The 27174-nt window shown below is 36.7% G+C and overlaps 2 protein-coding genes across 4 annotated transcripts in view; one reads left to right on the top strand and one right to left on the bottom strand.

The window, feature by feature from the left end:
• The first annotated feature begins 410 nt into the window (after positions 1-410).
• On the top strand, positions 411-11877 carry itfg2 (integrin alpha FG-GAP repeat containing 2). 3 transcript variants are annotated; one of them, XM_051891176.1, is made up of 13 exons: positions 411-656; positions 818-913; positions 1005-1091; positions 1849-2023; positions 2108-2247; positions 2328-2476; positions 2566-2660; positions 3539-3592; positions 3929-4020; positions 4236-4353; positions 7756-7929; positions 9850-9961; positions 10952-11877. In XM_051891176.1, the coding sequence occupies exons 1-12, from the start codon at positions 561-563 to the stop codon at positions 9927-9929; spliced, it is 1356 nt and encodes a 451-aa protein (XP_051747136.1). In that variant the 5' UTR covers positions 411-560; the 3' UTR covers positions 9930-9961; positions 10952-11877. The 3 variants fall into 3 exon arrangements, with proteins under 3 accessions (XP_051747136.1, XP_051747137.1, XP_051747135.1); XM_051891177.1 differs by lacking the exon at positions 10952-11877 and having other exon boundaries at positions 1005-1046; positions 9850-10715; XM_051891175.1 differs by lacking the exon at positions 10952-11877 and having other exon boundaries at positions 9850-10715.
• Positions 11878-18719: 6842 nt separating this feature from the next.
• The window catches only part of nrip2 (nuclear receptor interacting protein 2), a 29308-nt gene continuing 20853 nt past the window's right edge, over positions 18720-27174 (bottom strand). The window contains exons 3-6 of the mRNA XM_051890001.1: positions 25003-25085; positions 23614-23741; positions 23004-23056; positions 18720-20135 (exon numbers count right to left, since the gene is read on the bottom strand). Of these exons, the coding sequence (XP_051745961.1) occupies positions 20016-20135; positions 23004-23056; positions 23614-23741; positions 25003-25085 (384 nt within the window). The 3' untranslated portion in view covers positions 18720-20015. The remainder of the gene's footprint in view (positions 20136-23003; positions 23057-23613; positions 23742-25002; positions 25086-27174) is intronic.

The raw sequence follows: 27174 nt of genomic DNA, 5'->3' as shown, positions 1-27174 counted from the left end.
CTTCTCTAATAAAGGTGATAATTCTTTTAATAATAATTTTACCCTTATATTTCACATCTTTCAAACGACCAAGATTGGTTGACGATTTGATTTCATTTTACAGATTTTTTTTTTTTTTTTTTTTTTTTTTTGTGTGGAAACAGTGATACTTTTTTCAGAATTCTTTGCTGTTCAAAAAAACAGCATTTGTCTGAAATAGAAATATTTTATAACATTCTAAATATACTATTACTTTTGATCAATTTAATGCATCATTCCTGAATAAATATTAATTTCTTAAGTGTATGTTTGGGGGCTCTTATTACAGTTACCACGGACTTTTATTTTGAAACAACAAAGCCCAAACAAATCATGTGCATTTATAAATATTTATTTAGTGTATGTTTGGGGACTCTTATTACAGTTACCACGGACTTTTATTTTGAAATGACGAAGCCCAAACAGATCATGTGCATTTGTTTGTAATGGATGGAAGGTGTACCTGAAATATGAGTGTTATTACTGTTGTTTAATACATTTCCACATAGTCGTTAGTCTGCAGTGTGTATAGTTGAAAGGTCATGCGCTCGGTAAGTTATGTGCAGCGCGTGAGTTTAGACTTCACAGGAACACTCTTTCCTCACGCCATCTGTCTTGGAGATGCAGATAACGACTCTGTAAGTTACAAAACTGTGCATGTGTGTATTAGACAGATGTGAGTTTATGACTGGGTTATTATATCTACCAGGTCATATGTCTATGGGTTTTTTTTTTATCGCTGTCATATTCACTAGTATAAGTTTTCTGTGCTTAAAGTAAACCAGATGTTTTTCTGCAGTTGAATGAGCTGGTGGTGGGAGACACTAGTGGAAAGCTGTACATCTATAAAAATGATGACTGTAAGCCGTGGATCACGCGATCATGTGTTGGCATGGTGAGGAGTATCACATTCACCTTACGGATGTAAATAGTCACTGATGCCATGATGAATGTATTTGAATTAATGATGCTGTTTTTGTTCATAGTTAACATGTGTTGGAGTGGGAGATGTTTGCAACAAAGGAAGGGTAAGAGTTATCTTTCTCTTCCTCCCTTACAAAGAAGTAACAATGGTGATTACTTTATTGTTAACATGGCATTTAATTAGTAATCCAAGATAATAGAGATATCATCATGGTACTACCATGGACTACCATGTCCAAAAACTGTGTTATATGACAGTTTAATGTAGTATATTAATAATAATAACTATATGTATATATATATGTATATGTATATATATATATGTGTGTGTGTGTGTGTGTGTGTGTATGTATGTATGTATGTATATGTATGTCTGTATGTTTTATTTATAGTAAATGCATTATTTATAATATATAAAATTAATATATTAAATGTTTATTATAATGTATAGATAAAATAATATTATTGTATAATATTATTATATACGTGTGGGTGTTTTATGTATAGTAAATACATTATTATTTAATATATAAAATTAATATATACTAATAAATATTAATTATAATTTATAGTTTTTTCAAAACCTTATAACTGTATATGCAGTTTATATAAGTAAATACATAATTTGTTATTTAATAAATAATACATAACTATTAATATTCATCAATTAATTATGCTTTCTTTATTATGATTATGATTATTATTATTAATTTATTTACATTTTTTGTTTGGCCATGGCCCTCCAGATTAACCATTCATGATGTTAAAAAAAAAAAAAAAAAAGCATTGTAGTACCATGATACTTTTTGTTAACGTTCTTTCGTTTTAATTTGAAAAAAATGTCACAAATCTTAATGTATACAAGTATTTCACGGCTTCACGTTTGTCACGTTTTTGCTCTGGCAGAACTTTGTTGTGGCAGTGGGCGCGGAGGGCTGGTTTCATCTGTTTGATATCAGTGCTGCTGCAGCCAAGTCAGACTCCTCAAGTCAGCAGGACGGTTCGTTTGGTGATGAACAGAAGCCCAGTTACACCCAGCACATTCCCGCCAATACCAAAGTGATGCTCATCAGTGATATCGGTGAGGAGTTTGCATATGTCATTCTCAAAGATTACTATACCCTTTCACGTCATGTGAATATTGAAGTGTTTGTGCGCATATAAGATGGAGACGGACGCTGTGAGCTTGTCGTTGGCTACACGGACCGGGTGGTGCGGGCCTTCAGGTGGGAGGAACCTTCTGATGCTTCAGATGTGAGCTCTGGTCAGCTGGTCTTACTAAAGAAATGGCTTCTGGAGGGTCAGGTACTGAATTAGATACACCAAACATCAGGTCAACATGAAGTCAAACTACTATTACAGCCTTTTTTATCCTCTTTCACCAGGTTGACAGTCTTTCGGTTAACCCAGGTCCAGAAGGGCTCCCTGAGCTCATGGTGTCTCAGCCTGGCTGTGGCTATGCCATTCTGATGTGCTCTTGGACACAAGAGGGCGCTGCAGGACCTGGGGAGGAAAACACAGCATCTCCTAGCAAGTGAGAGAATCACAGCGAGGTACTAAATAATTCAAACTATATCCAGAACTGGATTTGGGAGTAATTCAGCTTGTGTTATGTGTACACAGAGAGGGTCCTTCCAGAGACGTTGCCCTTCATCTTACCTCCGGACGCATCCATAACAAGAACGTGTCCACTCATTTGATAGGCAGCATTTGCAGAGGTACTGAGAGAGCATGCTCACACAATATTTAGATTGCATACTGTGTATGCAGCAACATGTATCCTTATAAAGTTTGGAGCTGGCAGAGTATAGTATGCAGAGTCAATAATAAGATTCAGTCACTAGTAGTTCAGATTTTTATTGGCTCTCCCAACATTTTCACTGGCTCACCACCACAAAAAAAACAGTTTAATGGTATTGGTTGATATTTGATGCATAATTGTGCATGCTCATTTTCCCTATTTTTTACATTTAACTTTGCTGTCATCTAACCCTTACTTAATTTTTTATCTTTAAAAATATTTTAACCCTAATAATATTTTAGTAATATTTTTAATTTATTTAGACAATAATAATAATGGCTTTTTATTGCTTATTGGCAGTAACATGAAAATGATAATCACATTTTAAAAAAGTATTTATAATAAATAAATAATGTATTTAATTATTTGTTTATTCATTATTTTAATAAAAATACTGATGTATATTTTTATAATTCTGTATATTTTAATAAAATGTTAAAAAACAAAATTTGTATACAATATATTTATATTAAAATGTATTTATAGTTAATAACATAAAAAAATAATAATCTAAAAATACTTATTTTTAATAAATAAAATGTATTATTTGCTTAGTTTTTTAATTATGTATTTATCTTTTAATAAAAAATTGTGTATATATAGTATATATATATATTAAAATGTATTTATATCATTATTTGTGTATTTTAATAAAGTGTATATAATATATTTATATTAAAATGTATTTATAGTTAGATCAAGATATATAAAAGTAATATTCGTCCATTGCTAATCACAAATCATTCTCACAATTTCAACAACTCTTATGACGTAACTTGTTTCTGTTGTCTGCAGGTTCTAAGGATGATTCGTCTAAAGGTGGCCTGTTTGCTCTTTGCACTTTAGACGGTAAGTGTATCAGTCCACCACATGTCAGAGGTTATTTGATGTAGGGAAGACATAAGCCCAGCACACGCTGTGTTTTCTCTGTTCACTCTGTTCTTTGGTCACTCTGGGCTCAGGTGTGATTGAAGATTGGCTTCTTACTCTAAAAGTACACGCTTGTTCTTCATGTCACTCTCCATGGCCACTCAGTTACACAGCACAAATTCAAACCTGATGTTTTTTATCAGTAAGCTGTTGATAATTGTTTGGACAGCAGTGGATTGATGTTATTGATTGGTTAGCTGTTGTTGTTTTTCATTAGCTGTTGTGGTTGTTTTTCCTTGAATGGTGGTCTTTCAGGAACACTGAAGCTTATGGACAGCTCTGAGAAGCTCTTGTGGTCTGTGCAGGTGGACCACCAGCTTTTTGCCCTCCAGAAGCTGGATGTCACTGTAAGTCTGGATGTACAGTGGCCCCAAAAACTAAAAAAGTGCATATACCTGTATACAGTATATATAATTGAATCACATATAAAATATCAAACCATCTGCAAAGAAATTATGCTTGAGTTTTTTTATGTACATGTTTCATAAATGTTTGACTTCCAGAAAATGCACAAAAAAGTGATGTGTATTAGAGTTTGGTGTGTTTTTGTACACGTGTTAAGGGTGATGGGAGAGAGGAAGTGGTGGCCTGTGCCTGGGACGGCCAGACTTACATCATCGATCATACCCGTATGGTGGTCCGATTCCAGTTTGATGAAAATGTAAATGCATTCTGTGCGGGTGAGTTTTTCTTATTGTCTTATCGTAGGATGAATTTTATGTAATTTCCATCAAGAACATATATATATGTATATATGATATATTTACAGTCAAACCAAAAATTATTCAAACATTTTTGATATTTTTGATATATTTTTACTAGTGGGTGCAGGACACTATAGTTCATTTATGTAAGTGAGGATAGCAAAATAAAGTAAACTGTGACATATTATACCCAAGAATTCTTCATACAGTGGATTACCAGTAAAATTGATAAAAATTTACAGCCAAAAATTATTCAGACACTTTGACCTGACCATGTTTTGTGTTATCTGACACAATTAAGAGAATTTTTTTTCTGACACAGTTTAACTTTGAGATCTTGTCATATTTTATTACCATTTTTTTTAAACTATAATGAATAAACTGTATTAATGACTAAAATGTTCAAGGTGTCTGAATAAATTTTGGTTTGACTGTATGTGGGGTGTGGGGCTACACTTAGCTCACGAGATGATATATGATATTGGGTTCACAAGAACGAGATGACATTTTTACACAATTTTTAGGAAACCTTCAATGACAAGATATATGACTGGAAAAATAGTATTTTATTTTACTGAAAGTCACAAAATGGCAAAAATATTGTAGTTGAAATGTTTTCACTAATCTATGGCTGTCGCTAATGATTATTTTAGTAATCGGACAATTATTTTGATGATTTAATCGAGTAATTAGATTGTGTGTGTGTGTGTGTGTGTGTGTGTGTTAATAAAAAAGACCTAAGTGAACAATAGCCTTTAAAATGACTTAAAATATATAGCCTAAATAATAACAAAAAGGCAATAGTGGGTTCAAATAAAGTATCAAAAGCAAGTAATCATATGGTTTTATTGAACAACACTGTTAAAATAATGTAATTGTAACCAAGTTAAAGGGAAGGAGGCTGGAACCGGCGAACGTTTAACATAACTTTAATCACAAAATAAACAAACATGAACAACAAAATGAAAGTAAAGTGGCAGCCCCTCACAGACGACTGCCACATATAACCATAATAACACAACATAAAATCTAGGCCTGGTTCTCTCTCGTCCGTCACTGTCATCACTCCATCGCTCCATTGCTTTCCTATGGGTCTCGGCCCCGCCCTGCGTGCCAACGGCCTGATGATTGTTGTTGTTACACTTTACAGCATGATCAAATCCTTGTTTAATATTGGCCAAACGACATTTGATACAATGTGAATGTTAACAGTGCAACACTTCACTATGAAACACAAAGCACATCAGACTTTATATGCATTCCCAAATGCAAGTTATTGGAAACCCAAACAAACAGCACATGCAGAGACTGAGTTCGTGTGGAGCAGAATTTGCTGTGAATGGAGCCACTCCGAAATGCTGGAAGAAACGCGTAACTTGCACACACGCGTCGTGCTTCACTCTGAAACCCGCAGTGCATATATTTACTTAATTGAATCACAGCATTTGTGATATCACAATAGCGCTATGCTATATTATGATTTTTAACGTTTATATTGTGAGACAGCTTTTCACCCCGACAAGAAATCTCACGTTCCCACGAGATCTCGTCACACTCCTTACATATAAAATCAAGATAAAAAGACTATTTTCCCTTTAAAATTAATTTATATGTGAGTAGAAGGACCTGCAGGGTTGGAAATTGTCTCATTTCTATACCTTCTATATAGTCTCTTTCGCTTTTCGCTTGCATCTTCCTGTTCCTTTTATCACCCTTTTTCTCTTTCTTTCATCGCAGTGCACATTAGTAAAGTATTGAAACTGTTACATTAAGAGGATTAAAATGATAGAGAGATGTGATGCACACAAAAACATCATGACTTGCATTCATGTTGACATTGAAAGGCACTGACTCACGTACAACAAAGGCTCACACACTACGTAGTGTTTATCAGCTCATACACCTGTGTCTGCATTTTCATCTTGTGAAAATGCAGAAAGCAAATGTGGAGGGAGTGTGCGCTCATTAAAATTCAGCCCCAGTCTCTGTGAGTCTGCTGTATGATGGGAATGTCGAGAAGAGGTGCTGCGCTTTCACGCAAGGTCTCTCTGGAGAAAAACATATTCTAATGCTAAACAGATCAGACGCCATGTTAAACGTTATGTGGTCTTGTCCATACAGCACCAGTGAATTCCTGATCAGTAATTTCCATTTGAAAGTGTAAACAAAATTGCAGAGGTGTAATTTGATTTAATAAGCATTCATTCAAGCTTATCAGCTTGAAAAGTGTTGATCGATAATGTTTTTATATTAGCAATTATAGTAAACAGAGCCTTCGCATAAATTTCCATATTTGATACTATGGTTTGTGTCCAATCTAAACTTTAAGCATCTGGTGGTAACTCAAATACCTTTCAATGAATTAGACCACTTCACAATTAGTTTCATGTTTTATGTTATATTGTCGTGTCTCAGTGATTTCTGGTCGGGAACAGTGTAACCTTTTTTCTTTACATTATATGTAGACAACAAGGTATATATACACCGATCAGGCATAACATTATGACCACTGACAGGTGAAGTGAATAACACTGATTATCTCTTCATCACAGCACCTGTTAGTGTGAGCATCAGAACTGTACCACAGAGCAATTGAAGAAGGTGGCCTGGTCTGATGAACCACGTTTTCTTTTACATCACGAGGATGGCCGGGTGCGTGTGTGTCACTTACTTGGAGAACACATGGCACCAGGATGCACTATGGGAGGAAGACAAGCCAGCGGAGGCAGTGTGATGCTTTGGGCAATGTTCTGTTGGGAAACCTTGGTTCCTGCCATCCATGTGGATGTTACTTTGACACGTACCACCTACCTAAGCATTGTTGCAGACCATGTACACCCTTTCATGGAAACGGTATTCCCTGGTGGCTGTGGCCTCTTTCAGCAGGACAATGCGCCCTGCCACAAAGCAAAAAAGCTTCAGGAATGGTTTGAAGAGCACAACAATGACTTTGAGGTGTTAACTTGGCCTCCAAATTCCCCAGATCTCAATCCAATCGAGCATCTGTGGGATGTGCTGAACAAACAAGTCCGATCCATGGAGGCCCCACCTCACTTACAGGACTTAAAGGATCTTCTGCTAACATCTTGGTGCCAGATACCACAGCACACCTTTAGGGGTCTAGTGGAGTCCATGCCTCGACTGGTCCGGGCTGTTTTGGCAGCAAAAGGGGGACCAACACAATATTAGGAAGGTGGTCATAATGTTATGCCTGATCGGTGTGTGTGTGTATATATATATATATATATATATACACATTTATATAGAAATTAATTATTTATAGATGTTATTTTTTAGTGAAATGTTCATTTTAACATTTAGTAATATAGACTTTAATGTACTATGTCCTCTTTGTCATGTTCTTATTTTCTCCATTAGGCCAGTATGCATGTAAGGATGGGAGGAACAGCCCCTGCCTGGTCTATGTGAGCTTTAACCATAAGATTTATGTGTACTGGAGGGTGGAGCTGGAGAGGATGGAGCCCACCAACCTGCTGAGTGTGCTGGAAGAGAGACCCGAGTATCCAGACCTGCTTCACAGACTGGGAGTGGGTGAGTGGACGTCTGTGTGTGTGTGATAGTTTGTAGAGCTCAACATTGCCCACAATGACCATCTGGAGGAGCTGGGAAAAGATAGGATGTATAGGAAAAATCAAGTTTCTGAATGCATTTATAACTCTGCAGACTTTATATTATGTTTTAGTGTTGAAACTAGGGATATTTTGGCTGTTATTTAGCTGATATTATTGAGTTATGGCTGATAAAATCCAGTCTAGAATTTTACTGTGTAAAATGTACTTTGGAAAAAATGGTACAATTTGCAACAGTGCTGTTCTTTTGAAAGTGTTTTCATGCAAATTCAGTCACATAGGCTGAAGAGACTCTTGAACTCGAGTTCTTGCTCCCCGTCATTTCAATTTCTTGGGATGCGGCACAATTTGCCTTCGTATTCAAAAGCGTTTGACTGGGCCGAAGGGGGGTCAGGTCATTCTGCTCACTCAGACTCCTGCCACATGCACAGTTGTTAATGAAAAGCCAGCTTGACTTCCTGGGGCCACTGTTAATTATTCATCCTCCGAGTCTGATGTGCGCCCACAACGTGATTTTCAAAGCATGATTAGCTAACCGTGCCACGGGACGCAACCGTTCTGAACTCCTGCAGGTGAGAGGAATCACTATAGTTGGTAGACGATTTGTGATGTTTGTAGGATAAATGTGGAGATATAAATGGAGATTCATGCCAAATGAGGCATTTAAAGCCGATGTGTTCACCAATAAATAGGGAATGTTTGAATTTTTTTTTTTTTTTTCTTTTTTTTTAGCTTTCAGTATGAATATATTAGCCTTAAGGTTATGAATAAGCAGGTGTGTTCCAAAACAATGACAAAATTCGCATTTAAGAGATATAAGCATTCAAAACTTAGTCTCTCACTTCTGCTAAAATGGATCACGGATTTTCATGACATCTTTTTCATGATTTTCAGCTTCTCATCAAATCTTCTGTCCAATCAAATGCTCTTTAGAATCTGAAGTCCCGCCCCCTCCTACACTAAACAGACACTGAAGCTGCGGCTAAAATCGGTCATTTGTTCACACATTTACCAGTTTCTATATGGTGAATGGCACATAGTGCGCTATATAGAGAATAGGGAACGATTCAGACAGTGTAAATATGCTTTCCATTGATGCGAATGAAGTCCGTGTTCACGTTAGTATCACGTGAACCAACACGCGGTCTAGAGACACGAGAGCGGATCATACTCGCGAGTCGGCACAGACCACAAAACGTTCAGACGCATTTGAATTCTACAAACAATGGTATATTTTAAAGCAATATGGAGGAGAAACGGTTAGAGATTATGAGGAAAATTGGGTTTTACGAGCTCAACGGCTCTGTTGGCTATTTTGAAAAAGGGGGCCTTTAACAAATGATTTTTTCTTGTTAGAGACAGCTTTTAATTCTAGGTTAATGGCTTTTTTATTTCTAGTGGGAAAATTAAAAAATGAGAGTTGATCAAATTTTAATTAATGGATTGGAGGGTTCGTTTTTATATATATAAATATATAAAATAACAATTTTATGCAAATGTATTCGAAAGAATATTTAAAAGAGCATTAGAGGCATGAATTAATATTGAGGCTTTTTGGAGCTCTGATGCCCCTAACCTCCCACCATTCATTTCCTTCCGCTCTTAGTTTCCAAAATATCTTACATGAGCCTAAAATGGATTCTGACAACAGCAAGGGCTCCTTTCGTACCCATTTTCACATTTATAATTCATTTACGCAATGCCCTCGGCCCATTTCTATGCACAACACACACACATACACATACACACAAGCATGCTTGAAATAAGCTTTTGTTTGTTTGCACACCGTCTTCAGTGTTTTACATCCTGCAGGAAAGCTGAGAATTATCACCATATAAAAGCCTAAAAACTGTATGGGTGTGTTTGTTTGTGCACCTTACAGATATCAGTGACACAGTAGCGGTTCGGAAACTCATTGGAGAAGTGCTCTACGAGAACATACCGAAAGACGAAACAGAGTGAATCACGACTCACAAACACAGCTCTTCATTTCTGTAAATAGACATTTAATAAAACTACATCAGTGTCTTTGCCTGTCATTTTCCTTTCTGACCATTTGGAACCATTTGTTGTTCATGAGGTTCTATTGAAATTGGTGGAATATATGAATCATTCCTATTGCATCCCATTTTATACCCCCTTCATAACATAATAATTATATTTTAATAGATTATTATATTTTTAAAATGTTATTTTCATAAATAAAATTTACATTGATTGATTTAAAAATCCCTTGTTATATAATTATAAAAAAATATTATTTTTTAATGAACTCTTTTTATTATATATTATTATTATATAATACTATACTAAACATATAATGCTATATAATAATTTTCAATCATTCAGTTATTCAGATTGTGTGTAGCCTTTTTTGCCACATATTCAATATCACATGTTATTCTTTTGTAATATGCCTTACTAACAAAATCCTGTTCTTTATTGACATCATCCTACAGGAAGTGACATCATTCTGATAAGAAAACAACAGCACAAACGTAGATATTTTGTGGTATTAGTTGGTTTGTCGCTTTAAATATTCTATTCCATTTGATAAAATTACAGAAATCAAAATTTTAAAAGACACTCAAAAAAATCACAATGAACTTTAAGTTGACACTCATGTAAGCTAACTCTCAATCCCTCACTGTGCAATGACGAACTTTAGCTTTTTATTTTTATGTTCCACCCTGTTAAATATCTTGTAATTTTGTTAATAATTAATAAAGTTTAAATGTCTGAGCTTGACCATTCTATGTTTAGGAAAGTCTGGTTAAGTACTTTAACACAACAAGCATGTTATTTTTTGTAAAAAGTTCCAATTTCAAAAAGAACTTCGTAACAGGAATGACTTGTATAGCTTTAGTTTGAGAGATATTGATTATTAGTGGTGTTTAACTCCAGGTGAAGTGTAATGGCTATTAATATAGCAGAAGGCCTCCACTTTCCAGGTAAAGACTGGATTCCTTGTGTTTGTAATGTAGGAGAAGCCCGGGGGAGGATACCATGTCCCACCACCTGCTCCGAGCCTGTGGAGCTTCATGCATTATCGATGGATTATGGAGATACTTTGCTTTAGGGATTGGAGGAGACACATTGATTTCAGATTTTGTGTTTGTGTGTGTGTGTGTACTTCAGGACAAGAGCAATGTTTGGCTCAGGTGTCATCATGCATTATGGGCTTTCTTGCTGCTGAGGAGAAAGGACAGAATGAAGTGTGTCCGTGCCTGCAAATTCAGTTGTACTGAAACACTGTCAGTCCCCTGTGTGTGTGTCTGCCCTTGAGGCATATCTGAGCTCTTCACTGCAGTTTACCGCAAGAACACGGGGGATATATGAGTTCTCTATACACAGCTTATGTACTTCAGTGAACGCAAACATCTTTTTACCCTTTCAAGAGTTCACACCGCTGGTGTTCAGCAACTGTGAATCTTGTGAAGGTGAATGAAACTGATTATTAAAGTCAGTAAGTGCTAAACTTAATGTGTTTATTATGCTTCAGAATGGGCTTTTAGGATTTCTCCCTTAAAGGATTAGTTCACCTTAAAATGAAAATTACCCCAAGCTTTACTCACCCTCAAGCCATCCTAGGTGTATATTACTTTCTTCTTTCTGATGAACACAATCAGAGGTATATTAATAAATATCCTGACGCATCCAAGCTTTATAATAATGGCAGTGAATGGGACCAACGAGTATGAAGCTCAAGAAAGTGCATCCATCCACCATAAATGTACTCCACACGGCTCCCGAGGGTTAATAAAGTCCTTCTGAAGTGAAGCGATGCGTTTGTGTAAGAAAAATATCCATATTTAACAAGTTATAAACTAAAATTGTCTTGTGTTTTCAAAATGGCTGCCCCCATGAGGCGACTCACTCTATGTAAAATAAAACATGATTTTAAGCAATATTTTTCAAAAGTATTATTCATTTCTTTCTGTGTAAAACTTTTTTTAGTTAGGAAGAAATGACTGTGTGTGTCATCTAATGGTGTGTGCAAGATCTAATGCATGAAGTCTACTATTATTAATATATTTTGAGCAATATGACAGCAGTTCAGTGACTGGAATTTAGCTTGATCCTTCAGCCAGCCAAAAAAGCCATGCATAAAATGATTTGCCCTTAAAAGTGCAGAGCAGAATAAAGACACTCCATGGTCAGCACTCTCGTCGGTCTTGTCAAAGCTACTTCCTGTTTTACCGTAAATGGGCACAGTAGCCATCAGAGAAACCTACTTCTCAGGGTCACACTGAATTTAGTGGCATTGTGTGACATTTGAAGTCTATGGTGGCTTTGGCTGTGGGCGTATTATTGATAGTTTTTAGTCTTCAGTATGGAAACTTTCATCATGACGTGTCTTACAGGCACATTTTGACTTTCTGACCCCTTTTTTTAAATGGGGTGCGCACTTGATTAATTCCGTGTGAACTGAACTCGGTTGCCCAGCTGTAAGAAAACATTGGGCAAAAAACTAGCTGATGTGAAGCCAGCAGATAGCTGACCCTGGGAACAGGCCACCCTTGGGAATCTCTCCGGCCAAAATATGAAAAATGGTTCAGTTCTGTTTGTTTGTGCTGCAAACAGCAGGCCTGTGCCTGAGTATTAAAAGGCTCAGGTGTTAGTGATTGTAAAAGCAAAAATTTCCTGTCATTTTCACTGTGAATCCGGTAACACTTTATTTTACAGTGTCGTTGTTACATATATGTTACATGTATTTACTGTAGTAATAACTAGAAATTATGCATAATTACATGCAATTAACCCCTATAGTAAGTGCATGTAGTTAATTGTCATTACTCAGTACTTGTGTATGTATAATTACACTGTAATACTGACACCTTAAAATAAAGTGTAACTGAGAATCCTTCATTTTAGGATATATGCTAAGCTTACAGGCTAATTTAGACATTTGTGTAGGGTACAAGCTAAGCTAACAGGCTAATTTGAAAATCTGGGACGGGTGTGTCTCAATCCCTAGGCCTGTTACGTTGTCAAAATCTTCTAGTTTGCTGAAACATTCCCTAGAATTTCCCCATGCAATGCACCATTAATGCACCATTAAAACCAATGGGCAGCATCTGCTGCATGCTATATTTACGAACAAGTGTCATGAACAATGTTGTCATTGAATCGAGCAATTTCACTGAAATAACTTTTAATGGGTACTCTATTAAGTACCTCACTAGAAATCCTAAAAATGTGTTTGATGTAAATTGTCTGAACTTTGTTAATATGACAATTATTGTCTTTTAAATTGTATAATAATATATGACAAACATTTTTGTTATTTTAGTTAGCTTATGTTTTTCTGGTTAACCTCACAGCATACATACTTAACACACCGTTAGCAGATTAGCATGTTAGCTTCGGCTATACCCTCAGCAAATGTTCAAGACTGTTAGTTAGCCTGTACCTTACACAAATGTCTAAATTAGCCTGTTAGCTTAGCATATATCCTGCACAGATTTTCAAATTAGCCTGTAAGCTTAGCATATATCCTGCAATTTTTTTTTTTTTTTTTTAATTTGCCTGTTAACTTAGCTTGTACCCTACACAAATGTCTAAATTAGCCTGTTAGCTTAGCCTATATTCTACGCAAATGTTCAAATTAGCCTCTTGGCTTATTTTATGTTTAATTAAACAAATGGCTACACCCTGGGGTCCTATAGGTAGACTAAATCCAGTGGACAAATTATTCATGTTCAAATATTGCTGTCTTCTCATATCTCTCAGTCTCATGTCGATTGACTGATTCACAGCATAGGCAACTAAGTTGGTATGATATGGTGACTGTCATATTGTGTGTCTGTGGTTGAAACTCCTCAGGCTTTGCCAGATCCTGCTCTTTTGAAAGTGTTCTGAAGAGACTATTGTGCCACGTACACGTCATTTCAATTTTTCGGGGCACAGTGCAATTTGTTTTCATTTTGAGTGGGTCAAAGGGGGTCAGAGAAGATTTCTTAGCGAAGATTAAATGAATGCTCCTGGGAAGCTCCAGGAAAAGAGAGTAAAAAGGTGTGCTGTCTTCTCACTGCTCTCCAGAACTGTGCGACAGACTGGGTTGAGCTAGAGGGAGTACTTCAGACTCAGCTGAGTTGGAGACTATGGCAACTGACAGCCTGGAGCCAAGTTCTCTAGAGGCCAGTCAGACTTGTATATGTGCAAATGTGTCTTCTTGTGTTTGTGTTAATGTGGATGGCGTGTGTAATGTATCAAGGTTAATTGCATCAATGAACATTTCCTGTCTGTGGTGCTTGAATGTGACTCATGCTATGTAAATGATTGTATGTAATTTCAATTTAGGTTGGTCTTATGACTCATCAGCATACACGCTCATTTATTATGGATTATTGAAATGTAATGAGAAATGCAAATGTGGTCTTTAGTAATTCATGAATTTGCATTGCCAAATGTAGAATTAGCAGATAGTGTGGCGTATTTACCTAAATTTAATTGAAATTTCAACATCCTTCAACATAAAACATATATCATTGGTTCTTGCAACTAAACATAATGCTGTCAAACCTGTGCTGTATTTGATTTGAGAGCTGTAGTAGAGGTGAAGATTATTAGTATATGAACAGCAGTTACTAAATGTGCTCCTCACATGCTGTTCTTGTTTTTAACCTCATAAAAATTCCAATTAGAACCTACGCTGAAAAATGAAACCAGACAACCTAGGATTACGTTAACCCATGGTTCACAATTGTGTGAAAATCCCAAATGTGTGTCTTGCATGATATCAGCAGCATTGGCTAAGTGACTGAAACTCATCTTACCTTAACCCCCTATTCTTATTTTGTTCACATCATTGTTATTTACTTGAAATTTAGTTATCTTCAATGAAAACAGTTCCTCTTTATGCGCAATAGAGAAGCCCTTAATTAATACCGCTGGCCTCTTATAACCCACTTTTGATCGTGGTGAGAAGGGAGAGAATCATAAAAGATTATGCCTCTTCAAATCCCTGTAACTAATGCCCGCGTCTGTCTTCCTCCCATGCATCCGTGCACATTCGCATGTGGAGTCTGAGAGGGATTCCAGCCTGTTGATTGACAGTGAGGCGTCATCTTGAAGAAGCGCCACATGCCGACTTCCTCGTTCTCTGTTTCCGGCCATTTTCTTAATGGACACTTAACTCCTCTAGTGCTGGTTCTAATAGTCCCTCATTCCATCATCTCATCAGCCCCCTCAGAGGCGCTCCTGTCGATAGAATCACAAATGGCAGTTTTAATAAGCCCCTATGTTTATCCCGCTGGCAGCGGGGTTTCCGTTTAATGCGTTCCTCTGTGGTGGTTCCTCAGTGGCTTGTGCCGTTAGAGGTGCAAAGCTCATTAGATCTTGATATTAAACACTGCTGTGGTCCTTCCGCTGTGGTCTGCCCGTAGCTGTGTTCATTACGGACAGGAAGATGCCCATTTCCTCTTTATTGCATGCATGTGAGTCTTTTCCTCTAATCAATGCTTCTCTTTCCACCTGCACACACAAGGTGGATTTTGTCTGAACCCTGTGGAGTGTGCTCAGCAAGGAGACGGAAATATCACAACACCTTTGGTGGTGGAAAGGATTGGGGTCGAGAAGGGGCTGGCAGATTGCCCACACATGCTTTTGTTTATTTTTGTTCTTTTCTATCAAGGTGTCAATCAAAGTTTGACCCCCAAACCCACCTGTGTGTTGTGAGGGAGCTCATTCCCTGCCTGTTAGTCTCATGCATCTGCTGCGCTCCCATTGGATTTCCTGTTCACACTTCAGATAACAGCCAAAGTGTACTTTCTTTTGTCGATTCAGTAAATAAATAAGCATGTTACTAAAATTTGATTAATTTGAGGAGCTGTACAGAGGAATTTTGGATTGTATGGTCAAGATGACCTGCTGAAGTTCAAACTGAGCATCTGAATGTGAACGAAAGGTGATTTATGTGACTTTGAACGTGGCATGGTTTATTACTGCTGATCTACTGGGATTTTCATGCATAACTATCTTTAGGGTTTAAGAGAATGGCCAAAAAAAAGAGAATATCCAGTGAGCGGCAGTTCTGTCGGTGAAAATGCCTTGTTGATGTCAGAGGAGAATGACCAGACTGGTTCAAGCTGATAGAAAGACAACAGTAACTCAAATAATTACTTGAGGTATTCAGAAGAGCATCTTTGAATGCACAACATGTCAAAACTTAATGCAGATTTGCTACAGCAGCAGAAGACCACACCGGGTGTCTCACTTGTCAGCTAAGAACAGGAAGCTGAGGCTACAATTTGCACTGACTCACCAAAATCAGACAATAGAAGATTGGAAAAACATTGTAATGAGTCTCGATATCTGCTGCGACGTTCAGATGGTAGGGTCAAAATTTGGCAACATGAAAGCAGGGATTCCATTCATCCATCGTGCCTTGTGTTGGTGGTGTAATGGTACACTGCGGGCCTCTTAGTACCAATTAAGCATTGTTTAAATTCCTCAGTATTGAGTATTGTTGCTGACCATGTCCATCCCTTTATGATCACAGCGTACCCTGACGTCTTCTGATGGCTACTTCCAGCAGGATAACGCACCATGTCACCAAGCTCAAATCATCTCAAACTGGTTTCTTAATCATGACAGTGAGTTGACTATACTCAAATGGCCTCCACCGTCAACAGATCTCAATCCAATAGAGCACTTTTGGAATATGGTGGAATAGGAGATTTGCACCATGGATGTGCAGCCGACAAATCTGCAGCAACTATCAATTCAAGTCCGGATTTTTTTTTTTTTTTTTTTTTTGTGTGTGGTCACATAGCGATTCCCGCAAAAGTCACAGAGTTTCGTACCATTCCGATGAAGTAGCAATTTTAAATATTTCAAAACATTGGGATAATATTGATTATATTTTAAATACATTTATTTCATTTGTCTTGTGATTCCATAACCAGTAGTGAATTATATGCATGTTATTAGAGTTAATTCATTTTAGAGCAGTACTTGATGCATTTATACATCATCTGAAAGCTGAATAAATAAGCTTTCCATTGATGTATGGTTTGTTAGGATATGACAATATTTGGCCGAGAAAATCTGGAATCTGATGGAATCTGAGGGTTTTCTTAAATCTAAATATTGAGAAAATCGCCTTTAAAGTTGTCCAAATGAAGTCCTTAGCAATGAATATCCACTTACAAAAATAAATTTTTGATATTTTTACAGTAGGAAATTTACAAAATATCTTCATGGAACATGATCTTTACTTAATATCCTAATAATTTTGGGCATAAAAGAAAAAACATTTATCATTTTGATCCATACAATGTATTGCTGGCTATTGCTACAAATATACCCGTGCGACTTATGACTGGTTTTGTGGTCCAGGGTCACATATTTGAATATATATATATATATATATATATATATATATATATATATATATATATATATATATATATATATTCAATTTAAATCTTTGCAGGTGTTTGACCGATGCAAATTAAGTTCTTGCAAATGCAGATCATGCAGTTACTCATTCATCTTGCAAAATTAGCAAGCGTGTCAATCCTTAAAACTACGTGTCAAAGGTTGCATTGCTGTTTTGTAAATCTTGGATTTTTTTATTGCACCGGTTCAATGAGATATGTGTTTTAAAACTGTGACAGGATGTGGCATGTGCACTGAGTCAGAAGAAAACGCCACAGGCCCCTCGTTGCACAGTGGGTTATGAAGCAGTAGCAGAGCCCATCTCTATGTGAGCGCTGGCTGAAAAAAAAAAAAGCCTTTCCTACTCTTCTGTGTAGCGCTGAGGCTTTACAGGATTATCTGTTATTCTGAAGTCATCATTGGATGCGACAGAAAGACATGGGGCACAGTGTGCGACATGGTTATTTACCGTGCCATTCTTATCATGCTGTAGCAAATGTGGTTATAACGTGATTTGATGTTGAATTTAATTTCTTTTCTCCCTCGAAGACCACAAAAAGACTTTACTGGTCTGGATTTGATTGGATTGTAATAAGTGAAACATGGATGCTGTGATATCATTGGCTGTAATGGATAATATTATTTTACCCCTCCCAAAGTGTTGTTGTGTTATAGCAGAAAAGAAAAGTTGTTTCAGAGCCTGGAACATTGTTATATTTTGGTCAAAAACTATTAATTATTATTTTTATGACTGTTAAGTTGTTTGTCTGTTCACATTGAACAATTGTGTGATGTAAAACAAGCCAATCAAAACATATTTAATGTTAAATATGGAGTTATGGAGAGTGGACTAAGGAGATTTAACTGTGGGCGGGGCTTCACGGTGCCACAGAAATGCTACTTACAAATTGTGCTGTACATTGAAAACTGTTTAGAACACTATATATGTCATTTTAAAATGATTATATATTAATAAATTAGAATATATTTCCTTGGCTTTTTTAAAGAGTGGATTTTATGGTTTTTAGACGTTGGTAAATGACAAATAGAGCCATTCTTGTCTTGGCTATGTTTCCAGTCTTCATGCTGGCTGGAACAGGAGCAGCCTGCCCTCAGTGGAGGGTCAATGATGTCATCCCATGTGGCTCTGTATGGTTGTGGGAACATCTTTTCCCTCCATCATCAGATGAAAGAAGCTTAAAATAGGCTGTTGACTGCCCTGGGCAAATCAACATTACAGCCACGTGAACCTCAGCAGTGTTTTCGCTGTTTTTGCCAGCAGTAGTGCAGGTGTTGTTTCCTTGGGTTTGAGATTCTCAAATACGCTTGTTATGAGATCTGTGCATTGATGAATACCAGAGACCTTCATAGCCAGAATACATATTTATTTTGTTTAGGCAGAGAAAATACTGTTCAGAGAAAAGGAAACCAAAAAAACACCAAAAATAAACTCTATTTTCCCCCATACAATTGGTCCTCAATACAGAAAGAGAAAGAGAAGAACATAAAATGGGCAAATATATGAACATCCTTCAGTGAAAGGTCATCCATAGTGTTAAAAGGCTAGATGATCAGGGTAGTTGAGCATTCTGTGCCAGCAATTTAATTATCCCCACCGTTTAGAGTGAGTTTGTGTGGGACATAGATGCCCTTTGGGTCATCGGTTGGCCTTTTAGTGGGAGATTTTGGCTGTCGTAGTTGTGCTTATGAGCGAACAAACAGAGCAATGAGCAAGGACGTGGGTGGTGGAGAAATGCCTCCAGTCATGAGGACAAACTGAGTTTCTAGAAACTGGGCTCTAGATAAGGAGCATTCATCTAATCTAAAAGAAAACACACGCAGGTGAGCATTTACTCAGTCATACACACTCCGACGTACCAAAAACAGAAAAATACAAAGGGGAAAGTCTATAAAATCATGCAGATGAAGTGTTTTGCTTGGTTTGGGGGTCATTGAGTGAGATTGCAGCCCAAGGGCTCAATTAACATTTGATTGGACTGGCTGAAGAAGTCTTTATCATCTGAGGGCAGATTTGGCTTTCTAAAGGGAAATGAGGTTTGAAAACACAGTCTTTAGTTAAAGGCAGTTTCGGGTGAGAGATTTCTAGCTAAATTTGAGGTTAAATTTGCGAAAGAAACTTTCTGATTTGTTATTTTGACACGTTTAAAAGTATAAAATCAGGTTTGGGGATTGTTTAGGAGATCCCAAAGTGTGCAGCATCTCGTGAACTGTCAGTTACTGCAATGTACAAGAATATAATTTACTTGTATTGTAATTAAAATCACCAGTTAGAGAATATTACTCATCAGTCTTCGAACATTAATTCAATTTCATGCGGATTAACTACATACCCCTTTTGCCATTTTGATAAAGGCAATTTTAAAATGTCAGAACACAGCCTTCCTCCTCCTGAGCTTTATTACATTTAATCAAAACTAATGCAGCACAGCAAATAATAATATTTAAAAAAAGTTGGCAGATTTCTGTAAATAGCACAGAAACAAACAACGAAGAATAAAGAAGGAAAGATGAGAGAGGAGAGGCCTGTCTATGTTGATCTGGCACAAGGGAACACTACAGTCCAGATGCAGGCGTCCTTCCGTCAACTTCCTCTCTGATTATATGGGTACGGTCATGGTGGTTGTTGGGCACATAGGTCCGAGGTCACATGTTTTTGTTGTTGTCATGGTGATGGCACTGGCTGCAAGCAGGTGGATCCAGGAAGGGAAGCTCCTGCCCTGTGCTGTGGAGACGGAGCACTCTGGAGTTCAGGTCCACACAGCACTGGGAATAGAGAGCAGATCATTGCATCACATCTAGTGTGTAATACTGCTTATTATCTGTCTGTCTGTCTGTCTGTCTATATATATCTCTGTCTGTTTATCTGTTCTATCATTCTATCTATCTGTCCATCTATCCATCCATCCATCCATCCGTCCCTCCGTCTGTCTATCTGTCTATCCGTCTATCGGTCTATATACAGTATCTCTGTCTGTCTATTGTTTTATCCATCCATCTATCCATCATTTTTATCTATCTATCTATCTATCTATCTATCTATCTATCTGTCTGTCTGTCTGTCTGTCTGTCTGTCGGTCTATATACAGTATCTCTGTCTGTCTATTGTTTCATCCATCCATCCATCCATCGTTTTGTCTATCGTTTTGTCTATATATCTCTGTCTGTCTATCTATCTCTATCTGTCTGTCTATCTGTCTGTCTATCTGTCTGTCGGTCGGTCGGTCTATATACAGTATCTCTGTCTGTCTATTGTTTCATCTATCCATCCATCCATCCATCCATCCATTCATCCATCGTTTTGTCTATTGTTTTGTCTATATATCTCTGTCTATCTATCTATCTATCTATCTATCAGTCTATTGGTCTATATACAGTATCTCTGTCTCTCTATTGTTCTATCACTCCATCCATCCATCCATCCATCCATCTATTGTTCTGTCTATATATCTATATCTGTTTGTCTGTCTGTCTATTGTTCCATCCATCCATCCATCCATCCATCCATCCATCCATCGTTTTGTCTATCGTTTTGTCTAAATATCTCTATCTATCTATCTATCTATCTATCTATCTATCTATCTATCTATCTATCAGTCTATTGGTCTATGTACAGTATCTCTGTCTGTCTATTGTTCTATCATTCCATCCATCCATCCATTGTTTTTTCTATCTATCTATCTATCTATCTATCTATCTATCTATCTATCTATCTATCTATCTATCTATCTATCAGTCTATTGGTCTATATACAGTATCTCTGTCTATTGTTCTATCATTCCATCCATCCATCCATTGTTTTATCTATCTATCTATCTATCTATCTATCTATCTATCTATCTATCTATCTATCTATCTATCGTTCCATCCATCCATCGTTCTGTCTATATATCTATCTGTTTGTCTTTCTGTCTGACGTCTGTCTGTCATTCAATCTGTCTGTCTGTTATTCTATCCATCATTCTGTCTATCTTTCAGTAATAGTGTCTATCATTCTATCTGTCTGCCTGCCCTAGCAACCAATGATGACACCTTAGCAGCTGCTTATAACCTATCAACCAACATCTAAGTAACTGCCAATCACCAGTCAGAACACCTACGCAACTGCCTAGCAACCACTCAGAATCTCTCTGCCTGTCTGTCAGACCTGTATAATTTTCAAGCTAATCCTTCACATTTTTAAATATATTATAAAGTTTCTGGTGTTTTCAAGCCAGCATCAGAGTTTATCTTGAAGTTAATTTTCTACTTTTAGAAAATGAGCAAGGACATTTCAAGACGCAGTAACGACGTCAACACTGGAACTGAGAAAAATGTCTTTTTATATAAAATTTTGATTTGTTTGATGACAGTCTGTTTTCTCTAAATCTGATCATAGTCAAACCAAACACCTCTGTCACAGGACAGATCATAGTCTAAAGACCTGATTTTGGTCACAACTAGTTCTCACAAAGTTTAATTACTCTTTTGTGTCTTTGTAAAGCAAAATTATTGGTGAACATGCTTTGTTGTTGTTGTTTGCCACTGTATGTGTAACATTCTGTTACACATACAGAGTGAACAGAGTGGCTGAAAAATAGACCTAAGTTTGATTCTGCTGTTTATTGTCAGCACATAGATCTGCGTTGGTTTCAGGGATCCTTCTCCTTGCATACATTATCTTTTTCTTTTGACAAGAATAGTAATTTGCATATACTTATACAGATACTGTCCACATCCTCCACACTTTCATTCTCTAGCTTTCTCTCTCCCTCATCCCCTTTTCTTGCTCCCTCTGTCATACTTTAAAAAGGATTTCTCTTCTTTTAATAGCATTTAGCTTCCTCCTCATAACTCATGTAAACCTCAAAGGGGAATTTTTCCCCCTGGCATTTGAAAAAACTTCATTCAGAGCTGATTCAATATTTAGATATATGCTCAAAAAATAGCTCCCCCATCATGTACAAAACCACTTAGTGCCAGAGCTCATCTAACATAGCCTCAAAATTTCTCTGCTTCTTGATTTTGGATTAAGTATTTCATAATTTGACTTACATCATGCTATGTCTGTGATGTTTCAGCATGCTTATTTTTCACAGTTTCATTGTTAAAAATCAACTGGTAGAGCATTGCACAAGAACACACATACTACTAACTTTTGATTATGTAAATAAGTTGCTTTGCTAAATAATGTAAATGTAAATGTCAGATTTTTATCAGCTAAAATCAAAATTGACAAACTATGCAAGCTTGTAATTTGCTATTGTTGTCTCATTTAAATATTTGAAAATCTAGATCACACTGGGGCAGAGGAAAAGATGTAAATTAATAGTTTAAAATTGTGTAAAAATTAATAATAATTCACTATTAATTAATTAAAGGAACACTCAACTTTTTTTGAAAATAGGCTCATTTTCCAACTCCCCTAGAGTTAAACAGTTGAGTTTTAGCGTTTTCGAATCCATTCAGCCGATCTCCGGGTCTGGCGGTACTACTTTTAGCATAGCTTAGCATAGTTCGTTGAATCTGATTAGACCGTTAGCATCTCACTCAAAAATGACCATGTTTAACTCTAGGGGAGTTGGAAAATGAGTCTATTTTCAAAAAAAGTGGAGTGTTCCTTTAATAGTAGTATTAATAAAAGGCGGGGCTTACTTTGAGTTCCAGCAGAGTCTGTAGACCCAGACACACCTCAAACGTGGCATCCTCTGTGAACAGACAAGAATTGAGACTCAAAATGTGGGAGGCAAAAAGAGAATATTTATCCCCTGTGGGCATAATTTTATTCTTTCTCTAGTTAGAGCACATGAGTTGGCTTGATAAAACTGCATCATAGCTTTATTATGTATCTGTATGCAATGCATGCATGAAACACGACCGGCACCATGCCCAAGTCATGTACTCTTCTGTTATGTAATTCCTCTGTGCTGCCCACATTTCTTTGTTCAAGCGTTCCCAGACTGCTGTCTGAATTGGAAAAGGTCAGTGGCTTACTATGTAAGCTGAATGCAAATACAGGCTGAAGAAGTTTATATGAATATCCCTTTCCACACTCTCTCAAGACTTTTCTCTTTGCATTAAACTTATATTTAGATATGACTGGTTGAAACCGGTTCTGTGAGTATGCCCTGGATGTCTCTCAGCTATTCTGTATTCAATCAAATCCATTGAACATTGTATATACAGCTGAATGCTATCCTGTCTTTTTCTTAAGGTTATGGGCAGTGCATTTTCAGAAGTGACTGGAGAAACTTTGAAGTCTGACCTATGACCTGGGCAGTGCATTGCACTCTTTCTCTGCCCAGCTGCAGGTGCAGGGACTTCACTGTCTCCACTGTCGAATCACTGAGTGGCAGCTTGTCTCGAGGTTTGTCTTCTTGGTTGGTTTTCAGTCTGCAATAAATACAAGCATTTAGGACATGATGTAATCTTGTATTACTGTTTTTACAGTTTTTCAAAGAAGTCTCTTATGCTTACCAAGGCTGCATTTATTTGATAATAGAGTGAAAAAAGTAATAGTGTGCAATATTATTACAATTTAAAAGAACTGTTTTCTATTTTAATATATTTTAATATGTAATTTCTTCCTGTGATGCAAAGCTGAATTTTCAGCAGCCATTACTCCATTCTTCAATGTCACATGGTCCTTCAGAAATCATTCTAATATGTTTTTACTGTATTTTTGATCAAATAAATGCAGACTTGGTCAGCATAAGAGACTTTTACAAAAGGGGGGGGGGGGTTAAACAGCAAAGCAAAATTATGATTATGACCACAATTGATTTCAGTAATTTCAGCAATTGTATGCTTAATTTTACTGATATAAAATACATAAATGGATAATTATTATTGGTTGGTTTTCACTGCAAAAGCGGCACAAATATCACAATATTTGACAAAAGCACAGTGAATTCCGTCATTTTGGGCCGCAAATATCTGGAAAAAGTCCTACAAGATCCTGATGGAACTCTCTCTCTCTCTCTCTGTGTGTGTGTGTGTGTGTGTGTGTGTGTGTGTGTGTGTGTGTTCTTGTGGTTTGAAGACAAATGTGTATAATTACATGGGTATTACAACATAATTACACGGGTATTACAAGACTTGTGTCCTCATAAACCAAAGTAAACCATACTAAACTGTTTTTGTTTGTTTGTTTGTTTTGAAATTCAAAAAATGCAGAAAGTTTTCTGTGATGGGTAGGTTCAAGGGTTTAGTGTAAGGGGATAGAATATACTGTTTGTACAGTGTAAAAACCATTATGTTTATGGAGAGTCCCCGTAAACCGTGTGTGTGTGTGTGTTTGTGTGTGTGTGTGTGTGTGTGTGTGTGTGTGTGTGTGTGTGTGTGTGTGTGTGTTCTTGTATACATGTTTTATGAGGACACAAATGTGTATAATGACATGGGTATTACAACGTAAACATGGTTTATGAGGACACTTCTTGTGTCCTCGTAAACCGAATGGCTTAAAAAACATACTAAACGGTGTTTTTTTTAAATTAAAAAATGCTGACAGTTTTCTGTGATAGGTAGGTTTAGGGGTAGGGGTAGTGTAGGGGGATAGAATATACAGTTTGTACAGTATAAAAACCATTACGTCTATGGAGAGTCCCCGTAAACCACATATACAAGTGAGAGTGTGTGTGTGTAATACACTTACCCCAGTCGTCTGCAGCATGTTTTAGAGATGTGGTTGTGTTGGCACCCTGTGTTTATGGATAACATCACCTCTGCATCTCCGCACTGCAAAATAAACAAGTTTTCTTCACTCCGATGAATTCCCTGATAATATTTATTTTCTTGCGATGCATTTTTCACGCTTTTCATGTGACAGGAATGTCTAACAACATTCTCAGTCTGCCAACTAGTTTCCCACAGAAGCCAAGCTGAGACACTACTGTACGTATGTTGAAGAACAGATATTAGCTCTTGGTCTTTTAAATAGACAGTGCCAGGTTTTGTTTTTGCATCGTGTGACAGTATCAGGATAGTTTAGCACCGTCTGAGGATAATAGTCCTGGTTAATAATGGACTGTCACTGTCAAAGGTACTTTGTGGAAACTCCCGTCGTTTCACTTCAGTGAGTCAGTTTATTCTCAGTCTGTCCTTTCACCTGAGATTCCATCAGTGCTTGCAGAATTCGGAGCTCATCAGATGAGCAATGACCCTGTGCTTTTGCAGCATTTGCTCTTTGGAAGGTTTAAGTGCCTGTTCATGCTGCTTGCTTGACATTTATGTGTTAATAATTTTTTCAGTATTAGCAGAAATAGTGGATTGTTTTTTTTTTTTTTTTAACTTATTAGCTATTGTTTCCTGATAGATCCCGTTTTGGGTCATGCCACATTTGTGTAAACAGTAACTTGAGAAATGAATACAATAGCGTACTCCATATGTGTTATTTCTGACATTTTTCTTAATAGATCAGCAAAAACAGAGGAAAAAATTAAATGTTTTTTTTTTTTTTTTTTTTTTTTGGCTTTTTGTCTTCTTCTTTCTTCCTATGTGCAAATAGGCACATTTTGTTTTAAAAAAAAAAAGACATGAAATTTGCAGTAAAATATCCAAAAACCACTAGGCCAGTGTTATATATTTTGTTCAGTTCAGTACTTACAATATCCCAAATGTTTCCAACTATTTGTAAATCATGAGAAAATTGCAATTTTAAGGAGTCGCCTGTCAATTGCGTCATATCCGCGTTACCCTCGGTTTCCGGTATGTGTTTTAATAGACAAGGGAACAACTGTTTTGATATATTTATTTACAGAAAACTAATTATTGTTATATAGCTCAACACGTTTAGTCTTATTGTTTAAATCTAATTTTCTTAATTTTTTTGCGAGTACCATGCTTTTACCATGCCTCAGAGAAAAACACTATATTGTGAAGTAGCTAACATAGCATAATCAGATGCAGCTTCATTTTTAGTAACAGTAATACAGAATTTTCTCCATCATACAATACGTTTTAAAATTAATTGCATGCCATTTATCAAAACAAGCCATCCAGCATTTAATATGACTTTCTAAAATCGATCTATCTTACTGCAGTGTGCAACAAGTGTGTCACAGCAGCCGCCGAGCGAACGCACAGAGTAACGTTATAACCTCATTTTCAACACACTCGAATGTATCTAATATGATAAACAGAGCTGTGTTACCTCATACTGCCGGCGACTGTGGCATAATAAAAGTTCCGCTGCCCGCGGCGTGTTGCATTCGTCTTTCGCTAACAATCGCTCCAGCGGCCTCGTTCAGCTCCCACAACACTCGGTCCTACTCTGCTTCATACTGCAGTAACGTTAATCGCATCCATGAACATGATTTCTTTCCGAGTCCTATCCTGATTCATTTCCACTGGCAGTGAGGTGAAGACCAGATGTCCCAAGATTCCACGCTCAAACTTGGCGTCATCAAGCTACACCTTTGTTTTGAATAGGCCTCTAGCGGACAGAAAATCCTACATATTGCACCTTTAATATGAAAATACTAGCTGTTATGTCTTTTTTCCAAACAAAATGTGCATGTTTGCACATATGTAGAATGAAGAAGACAAATATATTTTATATATGTTATATATTTAAGTTGTAGTGAAAATATTATGGTTAAACTTTACAATAAGGTCCCGTTAGTTAATGCATTATCTAACATTAACTAACAATGATCAATACATTTGTTTGTTACAGTATTCATTAATCTTTGTTAACATCAACTAATAACAATTCAACTGTTCGTTGTTAGTTAAATTTAATTTAATAATTAATATTTGTAAATAATATCATCATTTTTCTTTTCAAGAACAAGTATGTTACCATGATTGTGTACAGTAAATACAG

Source organism: Ctenopharyngodon idella, chromosome 4 (genome assembly GCF_019924925.1).
Source record: "Ctenopharyngodon idella isolate HZGC_01 chromosome 4, HZGC01, whole genome shotgun sequence".
Taxonomy (NCBI): domain Eukaryota; kingdom Metazoa; phylum Chordata; class Actinopteri; order Cypriniformes; family Xenocyprididae; genus Ctenopharyngodon; species Ctenopharyngodon idella.
The sequence above is the reverse complement of the archived record's forward strand: the minus strand, read 5'-3'. Positions and strand labels throughout refer to the sequence as shown.